This window comes from Protopterus annectens, chromosome 2.part2 (genome assembly GCF_019279795.1).
Source record: "Protopterus annectens isolate FY-2018-M chromosome 2.part2, PAN1.0, whole genome shotgun sequence".
NCBI classification, from domain to species: domain Eukaryota; kingdom Metazoa; phylum Chordata; order Ceratodontiformes; family Protopteridae; genus Protopterus; species Protopterus annectens.
In genome coordinates, this window is record NC_056730.1 from 189942096 (window position 1) to 189964448 (window position 22353).

A 22353-nucleotide genomic window follows, 5' to 3' on the forward strand; every position below is an offset into this window, starting at 1 on the left:
ACTCCTGTCTATATGTTTTTATTACATTGGGCTGGGATTAATGGGAGGAATGCAATGGAACTAGTGGAACAATCTATTACTTTCCCTGGTTAAAAAATTCCATCATAGCCATTTGTGTTAAGCCTGACTCCCTGGGACTCGGCATAACACCAGTAAGAATCCAGGACAGGAACCAGCATTTACAAATATCAAAAGAACTTGTGCAGTGATTTAATTTGGTCTTTTGGACAAGCAGTTATATCAGGTCCAAAGTTCTAAGTAACAGCCACCTGTCTTCATACCATTGTTCAGATATGCCACATTTATTTATGTATTTATTTCCAGTTTGATTACCGCGGAAGTCCACTGGGCCCCGAGAGCCTGTTTTCAGTGGAGGCCCGGGGAGAAAAGCTCCATAAGACAGAATACAGTAAAGATACAAGTCTATAAAAGTTACAGTTAAAAGAACAAGTTACAAATGTATGAATTCAATACAAAGCATGAGCAACGTGGTTCATTGTGATAGATCATATGGGTTATACTGTACAGATTCATTTAGACATGCATTCATTCATTTAAAGTAAGGAACAATTTACATACATTCATTCATTTAAAGTAAGATGCTATTTACAGCATTTACAAAGTTGAAATCATGTGGGGAATAGCTATGGGAGTTACAGAGAGCTTAGGTACACTCTTAGGAAATAGCTATGGGAGTTATAGAGAGCTGAGGAACATAGGAGAAAAATCTTCCCAGGGGCATTTACTTAAACAGAATTAGGTAGGGTGAAAGCAGGTACATTTCCATTTGGAGGACACGTATGTGAATAGCTGGGTTTTGAACTTATCTGAGTTTGGTGTTGTCCTTAGTGTGGAAGGGAGTGAATTCCATTTCTTGCCTAGTGAGAAAGAAAGGAGAAGTTGGCAGGTCATTTAGGTTTGTGGATTGTAATTAAGTTTTGGTGTTCAGATCCGAGAGTTTTATTAGGGGTGTAGGGGGGAAGGATGTTTGTTAGAGCAAGACATTTTGTTGGGTGAAATATGAGTCTGTGTGCAGTGGTAAGTTAGGAGGTAGTCTAGGTAATTTGTGAGTTCTAGCCAATTCAGAGATTGGAGGGTAAGGCAGTGATGGGTGGAATTTTTGGATCTGGTTGCCAATTTGGTGATTTTTATTATAGCAGTTTTTTTAGTTTAGAGGTGATGGAAGAGGTCAGGTTAGTTAGAAGAGGGGCTCCGTATAGTAAGGAAGGAAGAGGGTAAGTAGTGGCCAAAGTATGCCTAGTAGAGGTGGAGAGGAAATGATTGTTCCTGTATAGCATACCTAACTTTTGGTGGGTTTTCTTTATATGGATATCAAACTTGAGGTGTTCGTCTATAGTAACACCGAGAAGTTTGGCGAAGAGAACCACTTTGATAGAGTTGGTTTGGCTAAGGACTTGAAAGGAACTTTTGTCATATGAGAAAGTTTTTGAGGGAGGGAATAGTAGTATTTTAGATTTATTTGCGTTGAGAGAGAGGTGATTTTGGTGCATCCAGTTCTCAGTAGTTGAGAAAGCAGTTTATACATATAACTTGTGCACCTCTTCAATTATGTTATTTCTGTATGTTTAAAAAAGAAAAGAAATGCCATGAAATTGGAAAACAATAAAGCATAACTCATCAATATCTCTCAACCCAACATCTTAAATTATAATGTATAATACTGAATCATATCAGTTTATCAAACAAACTCTTTTTAAGCATGAAGTGACAGTTAATAACCATGTTATGAGCTTCCAAGTTGAAGTTGTTAGAGATTGTTCCACATTTTACTCATTTATTCCACATTGTGTGAGGCATTGTTCCACATTTTACTCATTTATTCCACATTGTGTGAGGCATTGTTCCACATTTTACTCATTTATTCCATATTGTGTGAGGCATTGTTCCATATTTTATTCATTTATTCCACATTGTGTGAGGCATTGTTCCACATTTTGCTCATTTATTCCACATTGTGTGAGGCATTGTTCCACATTTTACTCATTTATTCCACATTGTGTGAGGCATTTTTCCACATTTTACTCATTTATTCCACATTGTGTGAGGCATTGTTCCACATTTTACTCATTTATTCCACATTGTGTGAGGCATTGTTCCACATTTTACTCATTTATTCCACATTGTGTGAGGCATTGTTCCACATTTTATTCATTTATTCCACATTGTGTGAGGCATTGTTCCACAGTTTTAAGATGGAAGATTAAGAGCAATATTTTCATCTGCCTCTCTGTTTTGCAAAATGTCCACAATTGTTTTTTGCCTCATATTTCTGCTGTCCCTCATAAAATGTTTGATTTTCTAGGATTATTGTTAAGCCAGTAATGTAAGACATTAGAAGATCATGCTTACTCTTCAGAAAAAATGCATGTTGATACAAAATTAAATTGTATTAGTCATGTCCTGGAGCCAGTGTAAGTAATAAACTTTGGAGTTGGACATACCCTCCTTCCCATATGCAATACCAAATTATACAGTTTTTGATACAAGATATGGGTTGTGTCTGCATTTTATTTTGTTGATAAGTCCAGCCCTTGAAATTTTTGATACAGCTGAACTTCCTACCATGACAACATGAAAGACTGAACCCTCACGGCTTCACTACCTAAACTAATGTTTAGACTACTGTATTTCCATGTGAAATTCAACAATAAGAGATTGTTACTTCCTACAAAGACAAGTTGTCAATGTGTTCTTGCAGGTGGAACACCTTACCCTGAAAATTAGCATACAGTGATATAGTGATAAGACCACAAACTTATCTAAAGAAGTGAAGTAACGGCAGAGCAATAAGCTCCCAAATCTCCACGCAATAACAGTTCGTTACGGAAATATATGTTTCATCCACCACTGGTTGCTAGAATACTCAACTGTTTATAAACAAATGTTTATAATGAATCGGACTCACATAAACGATAAAATAAATACATTTATTTGTAAGATCAGCAAGCGCTTTCACCCCTAAGGCTTCTTCAGGCTATCAGAACATGTTCAAAGTGCGTGCTTTTATATAATTGATTTAATGACATCATTTCCTCTCCCATTTTATTAACTGCTTAAATTGAATCAAAATTAAAATTGTTATATTTTAAATATTTTAAATAGTCATGTATATAAAAACTCTTCTTATAAAACAAGTAAGAATAAGAAAAAAATAAAAATAAGCATATGTATGTATATATGAACAATCACTTTCATGTTCTATAAATTCTTACATTTCCAGTGTAAGCGCTGTCTGAATGCATCAATTTATACAACAAATATTTCATCACATATTACTAACTTATACACAATATATTAAGAAATGTATTATTCAAATAATTAATTAAAATTGTAAAGTCATAAAAGAACATATAAATACAAAGCATAAACTTTCATTATATTTATGTATGAAAAATACTTTTCGTTTAAAATATCTTAATCTAAAACTGCTTACCACTATTATAATGGCAGAATGGCCTTGATACAATGTATTGCTATTTTATTTAGGTCTTTAATATATTATTTCCTAAGAGGTCTATTCTTCAGAACTGGCTTGATAGAAACTCTATCATTTAGACCAGGCTGACAATTAGCCCTAAGCCTTATGATCCATCTACTTTCAATTTCTTCTGTTCTATTCCTGACATCGCCTCTTCTGTTATTGGGAATATTAACTTGTATAACTTGAAACTTAAAATTATGTTCCGAAGTGTTACAGCATATATGTTTTGATAGGGCACTTCTCATAGATTTGTTGCCGATATCATAAATATGTTCTCTTATCCTATCTTTAAGTCTACAGTCGGTTTTGCCTACATAAAATGCAGGACAAACCATACATGTAGCTAGATAGACGAGGTGTTCAGTAGAACAATTAGCATTTACATTAAAAGTAAATTCTCTATTTGTAACCGGATGCACACATTTATTAGATTCTATAATGAATTTACAATATTTACATTTCATACAAGCTTTAGTACCATAGTTTCTATATGAATCAATTGATCTATTTCTTAATCTATTTGGACCACATAACATCCTGTAAAGGTTCATCTTGTTCCGATATGTAAATGAAGGATAATCACCTATAATGCTATGAATCTCATGCTTCAGGGTCAGGATGTCCCAATATTTCATATATGTCTCCCTTACCTGTTTAATATCTTGTGTGTAATAAATACACACCTTGAGCTCATCCACAGTCCTTTTACTACTGTTAGAAATTAACAAACCATCAGAGTTGTTCCGTTCTGAGAAATATTGACTCGCTCTATTTAAACGTAAGTTATCTTTATCTAAAAAAACCCTCCATCATTTCCTCAGATGTATATGATCTTTCTTTAAGTTTTTGTTCTAATTCTAAAATTCCATCTTAAACCCTATTTCCGATGAATGCAAGCGAGATATTCTCATAGCTTGTCCTCGTGCAATATTTTTAAAGATGAAGTTAGGGTGCATACTAGACCTATGTAGTATGGCATTTCTATGACATCCTTTCTTAAACACACCAGTATTTATTAAGCCCATAGTCGTCCTTTCTATAAATACATCCAGAAACGATATTTTATATTTTGAAACATCTAATGTGAACTTCAAATAACTTGTCTGATTGTTCATTTGTTGAAAAAAATCATTAAGTTTATTCTCATTTGATGTCCAAATGAGAAAAAGGTCATCTACAAAGCGAACATAAAACTTAACATAGTGTTTAAAATTATCCAACTTAAATAAAGAATTATTCTCCCAATCCGCCATAACTAGGTTGGCGTAGCTATTGGCACATGAAGTGCCCATAGCTACGCCATCCCTTTGTAAATATATGTGATCTTGAAAAATAAAAGCATTATTAGTAAGAACCATTTCCATTAATTCACATAGAGTCTCAATCTTCATCTCTGTAAAAGAACCATGATGCTCTAAACGTCTCCGTATACATCCTAATCCTTCCGAATTAGGTATGCATGTAAATAGTGATTGAACGTCTAAAGTAACCAAGAAATGGTGTTCATCCAGTATGACATCCTTCATGCTGTCATACAACATCATCAAAAATTGTTGTGTATCCTTTAATATATATGTATATTTATTAACAACGGGTCTCAACTTATTTTCTAGGTATATTGAGATGGGTTCTGTGACCCATCCCCTCCCAGCAACTATGGGTCTCATTGGTGGTTCTTCAGGATTCTTATGAATCTTAGGTACACCTTGTATGATTGGTATCATTGGTTCACTAACCATAAAATATTTATATAATTCTTCAGTAATTTTTATTGTATTTACCATTTGCAATAATGCTGTCGACATTTTATTAATAATTCTATCTAAATAATGTATACTAATATGATGATAGTGATCTACATCACTTAAAAGATGCTGCATGCTTGTAACATAATCATGGGTGTTCATGATAACTATTGGACCGCCTTTATCGGCCGGTCTGATGACAATGTTCTTGTCATATCTAAGGTTATTAAGTGCAAGACGCTGTTTAAAATTAATATTGCCTTTCCGTTTTCTATATCGATTATTTTCTGCTTTAATATGAAGTTCCTGTTCCACCATTTTAGAAAAAGCCTTCACTAGAGGATGCATAATAGGCATATAACTACTAGGTTTTTTAAAATCCTGTATATTTAAATCATAATTATATCTACCAAAATTTAATTTCAACTGTATACTACGAGCAAATAATTTTAGGTCCACTACTGATTCAGTAATATCACTTTTTGTAGAAGGAATAAAGGATAGACCTTTCTCTAATACATAGATTTCATCTTTAGATAACTCCCTATCTGATATATTCCAAATTAATGAATCACAGTTCTTTCCCACATTTTTTTGAGAGTGGGTCCTACGGGCTGTTCCTCGGCTACTCGTTTCTTCTGCCTGCCTCGGCTCATAGATCGGTCCCTTCCTCCCTTGTGTAGCTCCTGTATGGGGAAAGGGGCCATCTCACTATGTCCTATTTTCATATTCACATTATTATTTGTTTTTCTCCTAACCACCACATCATTTGACTGTGGGTTAGGAGCTACAGATGTGGAGTCAGTAACTATATCATTGGAAGTAGGAACATCATTCACAATATTTATATGTTGTTCACTATCTGATAAACATAAAATATTGTTCGAAGTGACGCTGTTGGTATCACTCTCATTATGTATATCAGCTTTTGTCACAATCAAACTCTTTTTATTAATAATTATACCAGCATTCATCTCAGGTGAATTTATTTTATCATTATCACCATTAAACGCATTGTCCATTTCATTTAAAAAAACATTCAATTGATTGTCTCTTGCATTATTGTTCACTTTATTCTTATTTCTATATTGATTTTTGCTACTTGTGCCAACAGCACTATCAGCATTGTCTCCAGTTGCTTTATCATACCTCAGCCAAGTAAAAATTTGGCCTCTCTTGAAATCTACTGTATCTCTCCGTATTTTACTTTCGTTTCTGTTCTAGCAATTTCTTTTCAAAGAAATAAACATTGTCCAGCAACTTGTTGAAACTCTTATCCAAAACTTGACTCGGATAAGTTTCAAAAACATGCTTCTGTTGTTCTTTAACTTTATCTCTCAGCATGTTCTCTTCTACAGAAAAGTATTCTATTAACAATTGCATGTAACGCATACTTGTATCTATATTAATTAACTGTCATTTATATAATAAGTCCGGATAAAGTGTACCTGTAGTGGGCATTTTAAATATTCGTAGACCCCTTGGAATAGGGAGTTATCTAAAGATGAAATCTATGTATTAGAGAAAGGTCTATCCTTTATTCCTTCTACAAAAAGTGATATTACTGAATCAGTAGTGGACCTAAAATTATTTGCTCATAGTACATTGTTGAGTTTAAATTTTGGTAGATCTAATTATAATTTAAATATACAGGATTTTAAAAAACCTAGCAGTTATATGCCTATTATGCATCCTCTAGTGGAGGCTTTTTCTAAAATGGTGGAACAGGAACTTCATATTAAAGCAGAAAATAATCGATATAGAAAATGGAAAGGCAATATTAATTTTAAACAGCGTCTTGCACTTAATAACCTTAGATATGACAAGAACATTGTCATCAGACCGGCCGATAAAGGCGGTCCAATAGTTATCATGAACACCCATGATTATGTTACAAGCATGTAACATCTTTTAAGTGATGTAGATCACTATCATCATATTAGTATACATTATTTAGATAGAATTATTAATAAAATGTCGACAGCATTATTGCAAATGGTAAATACAATAAAAATTACTGAAGAATTATATAAATATTTTATGGTTAGTGAACCAATGATACCAATCTTACAAGGTGTACCTAAGATTCATAAGAATCCTGAAGAACCACCAATGAGACCCATAGTTGCTGGGAGGGGATGGGTCACAGAACCCATCTCAATATACCTAGAAAATAAGTTGAGACCCGTTGTTAATAAATATATATATATATATTAAAGGATACTCAACAATTTTTGATGATGTTGTATGACAGCATGAAGGATGTCATACTGGATGAACAGTATTTCTTGGTTACTTTAGACGTTCAATCACTATTTACATGCATACCTAATTCAGAAGGATTAGGATGTATACGGAGACGTTTAGAGCATCATGGTTCTTTTACAGAGATGCAGATTGAGACTCTATGTGAATTAATGGAAATGGTTCTTACTAATAATGCTTTTATTTTTCAAGATCACATATATTTACAAAGGGATGGCGTAGCTATGGGCACTTCATGTGCCAATAGCTACGCCAACCTAGTTATGGCGGATTGGGAGAATAATTCTTTATTTAAGTTGAGTAATTTTAAACACTATGTTAAGTTTTATGTTCGCTTTGTAGATGACCTTTTTCTCATTTGGACATCAAATGAGAATAAACTTAATGAATTTTTTCAACAAATGAACAATCAGACAAGTTATTTGAAGTTCACATTAGATGTTTCAAAATATAAAATATTGTTTCTGGATGTATTTATAGAAAGGGCGACTATGGGCTTAATAAATACTGGTGTGTTTAAGAAAGGATGTCATAGAAATGCCATACTACATAGGTCTAGTATGCACCCTAACGTCATCTTTAAAAATATTGCACGAGGACAAGCTATGAGAATATCTCACTTGCATTCATCGGAAATAGGGTTTAAGATGGAATTTTAGAATTAGAACAAAAACTTAAAGAAAGATCATATACATCTGAGGAAATGATGGAGGGTTTTTTAGATATAGATAACTTACGTTTAAATAGAGCGAGTCCATATTTCTCAGAACGGAACAACTCTGATGGTTTGTTAATTTCTAACAGTAGTAAAAGGACTGTGGATGAGCTCAAGGTGTGTATTTATTACACACAAGATGTTAAACAGGTAAGGGAGACATATATGAAATATTGGGACATCCTGACCCTGAATCATGAGATTCATAGCATTATAGGTGATCATCCTTCATTTACATATCGGAACAAGATGAACCTTTACAGGATGTTATGTGGTCCAAATAGATTAAGAAATAGATCAATTGATTCATATAGAAACTATGGTACTAAAGCTTGTATGAAATGTAAATATTGTAAATTCATTATAGAATCTAATAAATTTGTGCATCCGGTTACAAACAGAGAATTTACTTTTAATGTAAATGCTAATTGTTCTACTGAACACCTCGTCTATCTAGCTACATGTATGGTTTGTCCTGCATTTTATGTAGGCAAAACCGACCGTAGACTTAAAGATAGAATAAGAGAACATATTTATGATATCAGCAACAAATCTATGAGAAGTGCCCTATCAAAACATATATGCAGTAACACTTCGGAACATAATTTTAAGTTTCAAGTTATATAAATTAATATTCCCAATAATAGAAGAGGCAATGTTAGGAATAGAACAGAAGAAATTGAAAGTAGATGGATCATAAGGCTTAGGGCTGATTGTCAGCCTGGTCTAAATGATAGAGTTTCTATCAAGCCAGTTCTGAAGAATAGACCTCTTAGGAAATAATATATCAAAGACCTAAATAAAATAGCAATACATTGTATCAAGGCCATTCTGCCATTATAATAGTGGTAAGCAGTTTTAGATTAAGATATTTTAAATGAAAAGTATTTTTCATACATAAATATAATGAAAGTTTATGCTTTGTATTTATATGTTCTTTTATGACTTTACAATTTTAATTCATTATTTGAATAATAAATTTCTTAATATATTGTGTATAAGTTAGTAATATGTGATGAAATATTTGTTGTATAAATTGATGCATTCAGACAGCGCTTACACTGGAAATGTAAGAATTTATAGAACATGAAAGTGATTGTTCATATATACATACATATGCTTATTTTTATTTTTTTCTTATTCTTACTTGTTTTATAAGAAGAGTTTTTATATACATGACTATTTAAAATATTTAAAATATAACAATTTTAATTTTGATTTAATTTAAACAGTTAATAAAATGGGAGAGGAAATGATGTCATTAAATCAATTATATAAAAGCACGCACTTTGAACATGTTCTGATAGCCTGAAGAAGCCTTAGTGGTGAAAGCGCTTGCTGATCTTACAAATAAATTTATTTATTTTATCGTTTATGTGAGTCCGATTCATTATAAACATTTGTTTATAAACAGTTGAGTATTGCAGCAACCAGTGGTGGATGAAACATATATTTCCGTAACGAACTGTTATTGCATGGAGATTTGGGAGCTTATTTCTTTGCCATTACTTTACTTAACTTTTACATGGACATACGAGAGAGCAGCTATTTTTTTCTTAATTTTTTTTCCTTAAATTTATCTAAAGAAGTAACATGATTTGTTTACTCAAGAGTGTTTTGCAGCTGTATTAAATAATTTCCCACAAAAAAAGTAACAATATAATTTTCATATTTTGTAGAACCATGTGCAGCTTTAACATGAGGAGTATAAATGGGAATGAAGTTATTACCATTCAAGTATTATAAATAAACTCACAAAACTAGGCATAAACCCCTACATCACCAGATAGCCAATTCACTCATGGACGGGGCATATGGTTAAAGTATATGAATCCAGAGCCAGCAAGAGACCAGTTATTAGTGGTGTGCTACAGGGTTCAGTGCTGGGACCACTCCTGTTCAGAACATGCTTCCCTGAATTCAAGGCTAATGTAGAAGGCCTCTGGATGACAAACTTTGGCAATGACCGCAAACTGGGAGCAATCACTTAATCCCCAGTGATGAAGAGCTCCTTCAGGAGGGTCTAGATCAGAAAAATAATTGGTGCCAGAACCATGGCCTAAAATTAAATGTGAAAAAATGCATCATCATTCCCTTTGGGAAGTCAAATACCCCTACAAATTACAACAACAACAGCACACCCCTAAGAGTAAACTCAGAGGTGAGATATGTAGGTTCACAGATAGTAGCCAGAACATTGACCAATGTCTGCCCACAGTGCTGAGGAAGTCCTTCTGTGTGACACAATTTATAAGTAAAGGTATGGCATCCAGATCCAAGGAAATTATAATCCTGCTACACTCAGCCTTCATTAGACCAATAATCGAGTACTAATCACCATTTGGCGTGTACTTGATTAGGCACTTGCAGCAGCTGAAGCAACCTCAGAGGTTCCTCACAAAGAAAATACAGAGTGTAAACAGCATGTCCTATGAGGGTAGACTAAAAATCCTATCCCTATACTTTGTATCCTACCAACTGTTACGGGGTGACCTATGCCTGAACTGCAAGACACTCTCAAATCCAGCCCTGAGGGACGTGCTAAACAAGTCATACAGGATGAGGGTCACCTGATCTAGGGATCTAAACTTAGTCAGCAACTCAAACAAAATATGCTGGAGAGACAGACATGTGTCTCTGAGATTGTGCCTTCTTTGGAACAGGCTTCCTATTCATATTAAGCAGAGCCCTTCCCTGCCCCCCTTCAAATGCAGTCAATGGATGGGGAATTGCTAATTCACACCTGGGGTGTTGCCTATGTCCCTTATGGACAGGGGCAGTCTGTAAGATACTCAAGGCATAGGCACAAATCCATGCCATCCTCTTGCCCCTTGGGGTCATATCTTGGGTAAAATCAGGTTATATTGACTAGGCTTGTAAGGGCTCTCATTATTTTTGGCTTTGTCCCTGATTCTTGAGGGAAGAATTTGATAGGTATGGCCAAACACATTAGTAGACTTTAATGTGTTGAATAAAAATGAAACTCTAAGAAGGAAGCTTACTAATGTGGTAAACAAAAGCTCTTATATTTTAATTTTGCTAGCTTTCTTTAGTTGTCTTCAGGCTAGCATAATGGCTATAGCATTGTACATACTTATTTCTTGCCTGTAGTCGCACAAAGCTCCTGGCACTTACCTCATGTTCCTGACATGCAGTTTATGGAGTGTAGTGCTCATTCATCATTCCTAATTGTGCACCTGTGCAAGGTACCAACATCGTTCACATTTGACCCAGTCCTCATGACCTAAGTGACTGCCTTTCCAGTATTTATAAGATGGAATTTGTTTCAAAACTATGAACAGTAGATATCATGCTCATTTGTAACGTAAAGTAAATAGGGTCATAGAGGCCATGTACTACATGTATGCAAACAGAGTTAGCCACTGGAGTATATACACAACTCTGTTAGGATTTAAACACTAACTGTACTGAGTCTAGTTATGATTGTGACATTTGTTCTCCCCTTTGTTCTCCTCTGTAGTGGACCTCACTAATGTCAAGGGCCCTGGGATGCTGCTTGAATGGCCCATATTAACATCCACCACTGATTTGTGCATACAAAGCCTATAATGCAATGAGGTCCACTACCAACTGTGGGGAAGTATGATTAATTATTCATAACCCCATTGTCTGTTGTCACATTCCACATGCTATAATTATTGAATTGTCTGCAGTGCGAGTGAAACTCAACTAAATTAATTGTCACATTTTAGCCAGATGTAGAACCCCATCTATATCCTGCTCAGAATATGAGGATTATTTTAACCAGTTAGAAAGGTGATCCATTGAACCAAATGTATATAAAGTGTAAAATTTATATTACTGAACAACAAACATGCCTGGAGATTTCCGGACTTTCTAAATGCCAGTACACTTGACCAATGTACCCCCTATCTGCTAGAGGTGTTTAACTTCTAGATTGTGTCTTTGCAAACATTCCCCCCAATTACACCAGCACGCCTATTATCTCGACCCTAGTTAAATCTGACCATTTTGCTGTGATCTTATCCCTTAAAGCCTGCTTTACAGCCCTTCATAACTCCTTTACATTCAGAATTACTCCAAAACCAATTACTTCTTATTTGCTAATCATATTGATAAACACAAAGGGTATAGCTGCCCTGCAAACCTTGCATCTGAAATTGCTACCTACTGGTGTCATATTAATATTTATCTAGCAAAAGCATAATGGCAGGTTTAAAAAGAAACCATATAATAGACCTCCCACATGAACAAACTCTTTAATAAAAGAAAAGGGCCCTACATCTCATTTACTTGACATGTAAGTATTCAAACCCAAATCTAAAACATGGGGAAGTCAAGAGGCACACCCAAAAGTGTACCCCCTTGATGCACACTGAAAAAGACAAAAAGGAATTTATAGGGGCAAGCCCCCCCAGACCCCAACAACATGACAACATATCGATTTCAGACTACACAAACTTGCTTTCTCCACAATGACAGGACAGTGGCAGTCTTCCATGTCCATTGTTGTGAGAGTTGACCAACTGGCCAGCAGCAAACAGCAGGGTTCCAAAAATAAAAATATCCTGGCCATCTATAAAAGATATCCACTTAATCATTATAAATAGTATTTAAAACAAGCAAGTAAGTTCCTGTATCTTAGCATTAGGAAATGTAAGACCAACTACAAACATAAGAGTTGCAGCCAAAATTAAAAGATACCAATAAAGATCAAGTGCAAAGTTTTTTACCTCATCTTTTTGTTGTAGTATACTGTCATGATATAAAGTGGACATTCTGATTTTAAAATATGTAGTTTTTTTTACTTAAACTACATTAGTGGACACGTATTTATTAAATCTTAAAAATCTGTATTTGTATGTACTGTCATGCTAAGCAGGTGTCCAGCTACATCCTGTTTCTGTGTCAACTGGCAGCACCTTCTGATAATGCCATAAGATGAGAAAATAATTTGCAGTTAAATACCTTGAAGTGTTTATTTATTATTTATTTTATTTTACATTTGTTTACTGGGATGATCCGACTGGATATATGTCCATTTTCAACAGAGGCCCGGGGAGAAAAGCTCCAAGTTAGTAGCTTACATTAGTAACATTTACACATTAACATAGTTTACAGTCTTCAGTAAGGTTACAAACATTTATAGAACATGGTTGACACAATTAGTATAGGCAACTAAGAGTTTCACACAGATAAGGACTTTATCCCTTAACGAGCTCTAGATATGCCGCAAAGCAAAGTCATATATATTCTAGAGTCAAATAACAGATTTAACTATGCAAGGTAGTATACTCTCATGATATAAAGTGGACATTCTGATTTTAAAATATGTAGTTTTTTACTTTAGCTACGTTAGTGGACACGTATTTATTAAATCTTAAAAATTTGTATTTGTATGTACTGTCATGCTAAGCAGGTGTCCAACTATATCCTGTTTCTGTGTTAGTGTTAAATTGAAAGGTCTCACTATGCCAGTAATAGGTGTTGAGGTTTTAGTACATTCTATGTTATTGAATCTCATTACTTGTCCTGAGAATAGCCCAAATGTACCGCAGGACCTAGCAGGGCAGCTTTGTCTAGCCAGCATCCCAAATGTACTACAGGATCTGGCAGGGCCGTTTTGTCTAGCCAGCATTCACTGGTACAGCAGCTCTACTTGGGTTTCAGACTTGTTATTGCTGGCATCTAGTCAGGTCTAACATACAGGTAGTGCTGCATGGCCATGTGCAGTGGAAGAGGTCTTCTCGCAGGGTAACATGGCCATAATACCTACATTTTTCTTCTCCAAGATGAGGGATACATTAGCACAATAACTGCCTATCACAAAATTAAATGTTTTTTTTTTAAACAGAGCACTGGTATCTATCCCCACAGAAGTCTGAGTTATGACTACAATGAACAACACTTGTGTGTGCTCCAAATACAATTCCTGTGTTTTTAATTTCTCCAAGTGTTTTGAGTTTCTAGTGCAGTGATGAGAATATACCTTATTCTTAAATCAAGGTATGATTAAACTCCATAAAATTATTATTGCTTCAGTCTCTGATGCTTGCCAAGAGTGCTATTCCTCCTGTATACAGAACTTGGTACTGCAGGTAGTCGGGTTTCCCACCAGGTACTGCCTATAGTACTAAGTCCCACAGATAGGTAATGTTTCAGCTTTGTTAAGAAAACCATTCAGTCCAATGAGCATTTCTAATTACAGCATTAATCCAGTCAATGTATAATGTACACAAATATATTTTACTGTAGGCTGTCTTTGAAGTGATTCTGAGACTTCAAGTTTTCTTCCTAACTGATCATTCCATGGCACACAATTATTTATTACATTGTAAGAATTTTTTGTTGCATTGTATGGCATGCATCATACACTTTACTAGGAATCTTCTCCTGTTCCATTTATCTTTTGTTACTGTTCATTTGATTATAAATGCATTTAGTCAGCTATTGATTCATTGTCTAATTGGCTAAGTGATTAGTTGGGCTGCAGTCTGTGTCACTTCATGTCTTGAAATCTGCTGCAGACAGCAGAAAACATGCTTACGCACTAGAAGTAGTTTACCAACCTTACTGCATCATCAAAAGTGTAGAAACACATGACTCGGAATCACAAAGTACCTTTTATCTGCTCAGCATACTGGACAGAGGAATAGCTGGCATATCCAGCACCTGGAGACATTCCCCAGTCTCACACTCCTTAACATGGTCGAGGAACAAAAAAAGAAAAAAAAAAACAGTCCACGATCTTAGCTGGTGCACTTGAAATGCAGGTCCTGTTTCTGCACCCTACACCTGCCTCTTCTTCCACAGCTGATAGTAAAAAAGAAAGCAAGAAAGAAATAAATATGCTCTTCTCTTTCCTTAAACTATAGCAAACTGCTTATTGCAGCTGTAACACACTTTTGCTGCAGTACATGCACAAGAAACACAGAGCACTAAAGCATTTCAGTTTAAACAACAGCAGATGCTACAATTTATACCACACATGGAATGCTACACAGCTCAGATTTATCTTAGAAAAGAAATGATACTCTTTTTAAACTGTAGCAAACTGCTTGCTACAGATAGCAAGCAGATGTTAAAGTTTGCATCAGAGACAGAACACTACAGCACTTGGATTTGCCTTAAACATTTATTTTTCATTTAAACTGTAGCAGATTGCTGTTATATTTGTAGCAAGTAGTTGCTACAGTTCAACCACACACACAGAGCACTGCAGTGCTCAAATTTGACTGCCGATGCAGTGCCAGCATTTAAAAGCCAGTATGCACTTACTAAAGAGCAATCAAGATAGCTCAATCATACTCTCTAACACTTTGTGTCTGCGACAGCTGATCACTTCACCTCACTGTAGCTACACTACTGATGTAGGAAATTAAAACAGAAGTTTATTAATCTTTACTTCCAGTGAATAAACTAAAGTAAAACACATGTATATTAAATCAGAAAGCACACTTTACATGATAACAACATAATTACTACAAAAGGAAAAGATAACAACAACACTACATCTATATTAAAAGCTTTGAAGTAACCAGCAACCTGTACCAGACATGTCTCTAATAGTACCTCCTTCTCTAACCCAAAGACATTGCTAATATTCTTGCAGAAAAATTATCTTCCAATTTCACCCTGTCTACCCACTTTCCATTCTGCCTCCAGTTCCCCTCACATGTCCCCTCACAAAAATCACTCTGGAGAATGTCTTTTTGCACTTTTCAAAATTAAAATGACCAAATTCCATCCAGCCTGAGAATGTAACTGGCCATGCTGTTACTTTACAATGATGATGATGATTAGCCAGTGAGAGTAGGCCTCCACCATCATGAAAAGCTCTACAGGTTGCACACAGCTATCTGTAACTGAGGTCTGACTTAGTAGGCCTTCCCTATGTGAAGTTGTGATGCCCCTGCACTTCAGTAATCAAGAAGCCTCAATCCTCACCACTAGCATCAGTGAGGGACGTATACATTGGGAGGATTACAAGTACACACATAGTAAAGTACAATTTCCCTTAAGAGCACACAGAGGTCACAGTCAGTCTAGTGCTGGTTTTTTCCTCTTTCTCCAGATCTCCAGTAAGACTTTCCAATGGCACAGCTGTAGAGTTAAGATCTCAGCCGAGTGGTCAAGCCATAACCTCCAGTACCCTCTCTGTCCAACCAGTGCTTCATGTCCCTGCCCAAGTAGCTGACACACACACACGCACACACAAACACACACACACACACACACACACACACACACACACACACACACACACACACACACACACACACACACACAGTTTGAGATTTGATTTATATACAAACACACAGACACTCCTGAGGAAGGTGGGCACAGGTTTACTAGCAATGCCCCCTTCTGCCCAGACTGTAAGGTAGTCATCACTGCCACCAACCACTCCTTATCAGCTACTCTAAGGCCCTTACAAAGGGTGCCCAATCCTACTGTGTAATGTTACTATTATCCAAATGGGAAATGTGACCAAAGACCAAGGCTATTTAGGAGTGGACTGTACAATGTCACCAAATACATATGCAAGTACTGTAAACGTTTAAATGTCTCTAAAGTGGGAGGATGGCATAATGGTTAAGGTGTTTACCTTAGAGATGGAAGGTCCATGGTTTGATTCTCACATGGGGAAATTGGCTAGGCTTGAAATGGCTCATAAGGGCAGTTAGCCTAGTTCTAACCTATCCTATGAACCTATAAACAAACCAGCCACAAGGAAAAGGTTTAAATATATTTAATAATCATAAAAGAACAAGACAATATTCAAACAACACAGTAACTATATAGTTCAGAATGACAGGAAATATTTTAAAACAACATTGCAGGACAGTCTCAAATAACTACAGAAAACATCTAAACTAATCTGTCTATCTCTAAAAGATACTATGTCCTAAATAACTTACTTACAGAGCAAGGAAAATGCAAATGATGACAGTTTCTAGGTCCAAGACAAGATACAAAATGCCCAGTCTTTCTCTGAGAGAGTTCTAAAATTAGTAATCAACATTACTGCTGGGTAAGCTTAGATGAGATTACTCTTTGTCACCTGACTTCAGTTCCCAGGCTAAACAGATACTTAGAATTTAACACATCTGTGTCAAAAATACATATCTCTCAGAAGTGTGCAGCTGCTAGGAAGTCACAGAGCAATAAAAACACTTTTACATTTAAAACCTAGTAATTATTTCTGTTTCAACACAATAGGAAAACCTCTAGCTCTAGACATTGTGTCTGCTTGCTGCATTGAAACCGAGATAATGCAATCGTAAAACACTTTACCTTTCAACTTATTTTCTAGAAGTTTTGCAAATTAACTCTGTATGTTCCAGCTTCTACTATTAAAATATACAGTTGCACAGGTATATAGTTTATATACATTTCTGTTCTTTTCCAGTAGGGTACACTGTGGTTACATTCTTGAAACTCAGTACATAACATACAGTTCTCTTACATTTGTAGGACAAGCATATGAATCATATTACTGTTCACAAATGACATATGATTATTTACAAAATTCCAGATTGCTGGACTGGCAGTGTCACATTTCTATATAAATCATATTAATATTTTCAAGTGACATATAATTATTTACAAAACTCCAGATAGTGGGCTGGCAGTGTCACAGAAGGCTAGGGAGAATTCAGGAATTTGCACAGCTCTTTTGAGATGCTTGTCCATCAGATTTACATAAGGTTTTGGGGAAGTAGTAATGCTTGTTTGGAACTTCCTTTCTACTGACAGCTACTTTGAGACATGATTTGGCCAGGGAAATATTTTGTTTCTCCGTACTCTGTTTTCAGGTGGCACTGACAGCCTGCCATGAGAATTTGATCATTCACTTCAAAAAGAAAACATTGCTAAAATAACTGGATGTCTTGAAACTTTGATTAGCTGAGGTTTAACATGCCAGCACAGGCTGTCTGGCAAACACTGAAGTGAATGACTTTTCAGACCATTTTAAAGGTGATCAGGATAATCTAGGCAGCCTTATAGAAAAAAATAAAGTTCATTTTTTTGAAGAAAAAAGTTCTGAGAAAGGTTGTGTTTTTACATTTTATACTATTCATTGACAAATGTGTTTGTACAATAAATAACATGCAGAAAGCAATTGATCTGATTTTTGTTTCTCTTTTTCAGGAAATCATGAATTTGATTTTGGTCTAGATGTTTTAGAAGATTTTAAAAGAGAAACACAATGTACTTGGTTTCTTAGCAATGTGTATGATAAAATATCATCTGAGCCCCTTGGCCATGGTGTTGTGAGTCGGGTTATTGAATGGAATAATTTGAACATAGGTCTGATGGGACTAGTTGAAGAAGATTGGCTGGATACCTTAAACACTGTTGATAAATCAGATCTGCTCTATTTTGATTATGTAGAGGTCGCTTCAAAACTGTCAAAGGAACTTAGAAATAAAGGAGCCGAAATTATTATTGCTTTAACTCATATGAAGTGGAGTAATGATATCAGGCTGGCACGGGCAGCTTGTGGACTAAATCTGGTGCTTGGGGGCCATGACCACAGTTATGGTGTCATTGATGAAAATGGAATCTTAATTGTCAAAAGTGGCTCTGATTTTCGAAGTCTGACAAAGATTGATATTTCAAGAAGCAATAATTCATTTCAGTATGCAACTCAGAAAATAGATGTTTTAAGTGATCTAGATGAAGATATTAATGTGAAAGCTATTGTTGGGGAATATATTGCAAATCAGCAGGTATGTACTTGCTTTGTTTAGCACACTATTTAAGCAACTTTTCTATATATTTTCTTAAGACAGTTTGTTATTATATATTTATGTTTATTTATAGATAATTTTATTGATGGGAAAATAAAACTGAAAATATATCAGATTTATTATTATTATTATTATTATTATTATTATTAAGTAGTCCAAGGAGTCACTTTCTAAATTAGATTTTTACTTCCCACTTACACATTTTTCTTCTAACAGCTGAATAGTGCAAACTGTGCAGTTTCAGGAATTCCTTACTTCTGCAAAGTATTGTACTCAATGTCTCATACACTGTTTTGATAACTAGTGAAGCCTAATAATTTCTGATATATCTGCAAGGTATCAGTATCTGTAAGAAGGTAGAACTCACTTTATGGTGGACTCCAAGTACATATCAGAAATCTAGCATCACTGTCAAGAGAAATGAATTAAAGTCTTACCCTAGTAATCTGATATCAGTGGACTGTACCACCACTAAGACTGAAGGCCTTCCTTGATATGTCCATGTCTGGAATACACACTTTTTACCAGTCACCATAAAGATTTCACCTATGGGGATGTAGATGTAGCTCTTTTGGCATTTTGGCACAGACAAGGTATCGCACATTGTGTACATCTGTGTAGTCATCCTATGAGCCCAACATTTCCTTTTCAGCTTCTCTCACAAATTGGGTCTCAAACCTTTTTTTTAATAGTTTATGCCCACCACCCCCATCCTCCTCATAGCTGACAATCAGTTGACCCAGAGTGCCACTCCTCATGCACTAGGTCTAATAAACCCAACAAATCTCAGCTGAACTTTGTCCAACTCATGTTTGGGGCCAGTGAGGAGTATGAGGCACCTGGAGACAGTGACATATATATTGTCTTGGGACTAGACATGCAGGCAACACAATTATTATCCAGACTGTTCAGTACTGGAGTCATTTCCCTGTCTCCCAAAACACACTACCCTCTACATGTCACTAATCTCTACTGAAAATCAATCACAATACACATTACATGAAAATTAAGTGTTTTTTGAATTATTTATTCTTTGAAGGGCTGATATCTAAATCTAAATATGATTTCTTATTAGTAAAGGCCCCAAGGATACCTGTAATATTTGATATCCCGAAAGTCCATAAAGATTAGCTTAATCCATCAGTATGTCCCATAAAGGCAGCATCCTGATCGATGACAGAACTCCTGGCCAAGTTTATTGATTAATGACTTAAGAACTTTCTTGATGGTGAAACTACAGTACTAAAAGATTCATAGCACTTTCTAAATCTCTTCATATGTCAGATATACAACAGAGATGTGCTGTTTATTAATATTGATATAGTGGATTTATACAACTCCAAACCACATGATATAGGCCTTAAGTGGTTTGAAAAATCCTTTATCTGACAGAGGTGTGAGATGACTTACAGATTGTATGGCTTTTCCATCAACTTGTAATTATATATATTCTGAAGGCAATTATTATCACCAGTAGATGAGAGTAGCAATCTGAGCTGTATCAGCCCCCATTTATTCAAACATTGTACTGCCTTACTGGGAAAAGTATTATGTTTTGAATTTTGAGTACAAAAGCACATTACAATGTATGGCAAATTTCTTGATATTCTTATATTAATGGAAAGGATCAAGCGCAGAATATTTTGAATGCTTTTGTTACTTAGAAACCACAAGCAATTTTTTGAAGATTACCAAAACAGTTGAGAAAATGATTAATTGTCCACATATCATGATACTATTTATTTAGTTAGTTATTTATTGCTTAGATTTGTTTACTGGAATAGTCTAACTTGGCGGAAAGCTTTACCTTTTCAGTAGAGGCCCAGGGAGAAAATATACTGAAAAGAGATATATGATGTAGCACATCAACCATTTACAGAAAGCCAATCTTTTCAAATGCCTGTTTTCATTTTTCAAGCTGTCACCTGTATAAGAAGAAATTTCTGACATTAAAAGTTCAGTTTGCAATTGTTTCTAGCATTATAAAAATAGCTGTTTGTTTAAATAAAGAATGTCAAGCACTTAAAGTAAGCTCTTGTATTAAAAGCCATATATGAAGTTAACAGGGCCAGAGAGACAAGATTTAAACCTATTCTAGGGGACAGAAAATTTCAGCTAAATGGTGTTGTACCTCATAGTCCAGAGAAAATGTAGGTAGTAGTGGTATCAAATTCACTGAAGTCCCAGGTAGTCAAGAATATTTTAGAAAAGAACTGGTAAACGGTATGTGATTTAGATGTTCAGATAAGACTGGGAATGAAGATGGACATTGTACATAGTAGGAACTAAAATTTAAATGAGGTATTTGAGACTGATAAACAAAAAAAATAGAAAATAAGTGTAAGGCAATTATGAAAACGGGTGGTACATGTAAATGGTGAACTTACATCAATGTTGGTTCTTATGTGGTGGTCCCAGTTACCACAGAATGATTCCTTGTAGGGGTAAATGTGATTGTAACACCCAAGGAGTGGTATACTTGGCATCATGTTTGTCATGTAATTGTTTCCATATAGAGAACACAGAACAAAATTAAGAATTCAAGGCACAATTATGACATAAAAAAATTATGAAAAATGCTCTTTATAGAACTTATTTTGATTGTGAGGATTTCAAAAAATATTTATTTTTTGTAGTTGAGAAGGTTTAAAAACTAAAGAAGAAAGGGCGATCACAGATTGTTCATACAGGGTGCATTTGTACGCATCCTACACAAGACTTTGTAATAGAGACATCTTTTTATGCTGACTGGACTACACAAAATCTTATATATTTTGCTTTCAGTGTAAAGTATTTTGTGCTTTATGTAGGTAAAACGGACAGGCTTTTTAAAGACAGCATATTAGAGCATATGAATGATATTAAAAACAAGGAATTGAATAATGCTTTAGCACATGTTTCTGATAAAGGTCAGGGACATATGTTTAAATTCATCGCTATAGAGCTAGTTGGTGTAAGTACAGCTGGTGGTGATTCCACGAAATTAACTGAAACGAGAGAACAGAAGTGGATTACTTATTTAAATGCAGATAAACATCCTGGTATTAATGAGCATGTTTCTCTAAAACCAGTGTTGAAGGCATGCCCACTTCCACATTAGTTTGTCATTATAAGATAGTTATATTCTACGCAGCTGATTGGTTGCTTTGGTATTTAAATGCTGATATGTGAAACACTGTTTAATATGTCTGAAGAAGCAGTCCGAGGACTGTGAAAGTGCTTACCTTTGCTTTCTGGTTTCATATTAAAGTTTTTTGTTTTATCTTAGCTTTGGTGATCGTCCTTCCTTCTTTATTTTTTAGTACTTTATTGTTAGAATGATCTTTGCCAGTCGTTTTGATTTTTTTCTACTTGAGAAGGTCTGTATGAATACCAGGGGGCCACTTG

At 35.1% G+C, this 22353-nt stretch overlaps 1 protein-coding gene across 1 annotated transcript in view; it reads left to right on the forward strand.

Moving 5' to 3' along the window:
• LOC122795930 (trifunctional nucleotide phosphoesterase protein YfkN-like) overlaps positions 1 to 22353 on the forward strand; it is a 590353-nt gene that overhangs the window by 165000 nt on the left and 403000 nt on the right. Inside the window, exon 3 of the mRNA XM_044064413.1 lies at positions 18365 to 18945. Within this exon, the coding sequence (XP_043920348.1) occupies positions 18365 to 18945 (581 nt within the window). The remainder of the gene's footprint in view (positions 1 to 18364; positions 18946 to 22353) is intronic.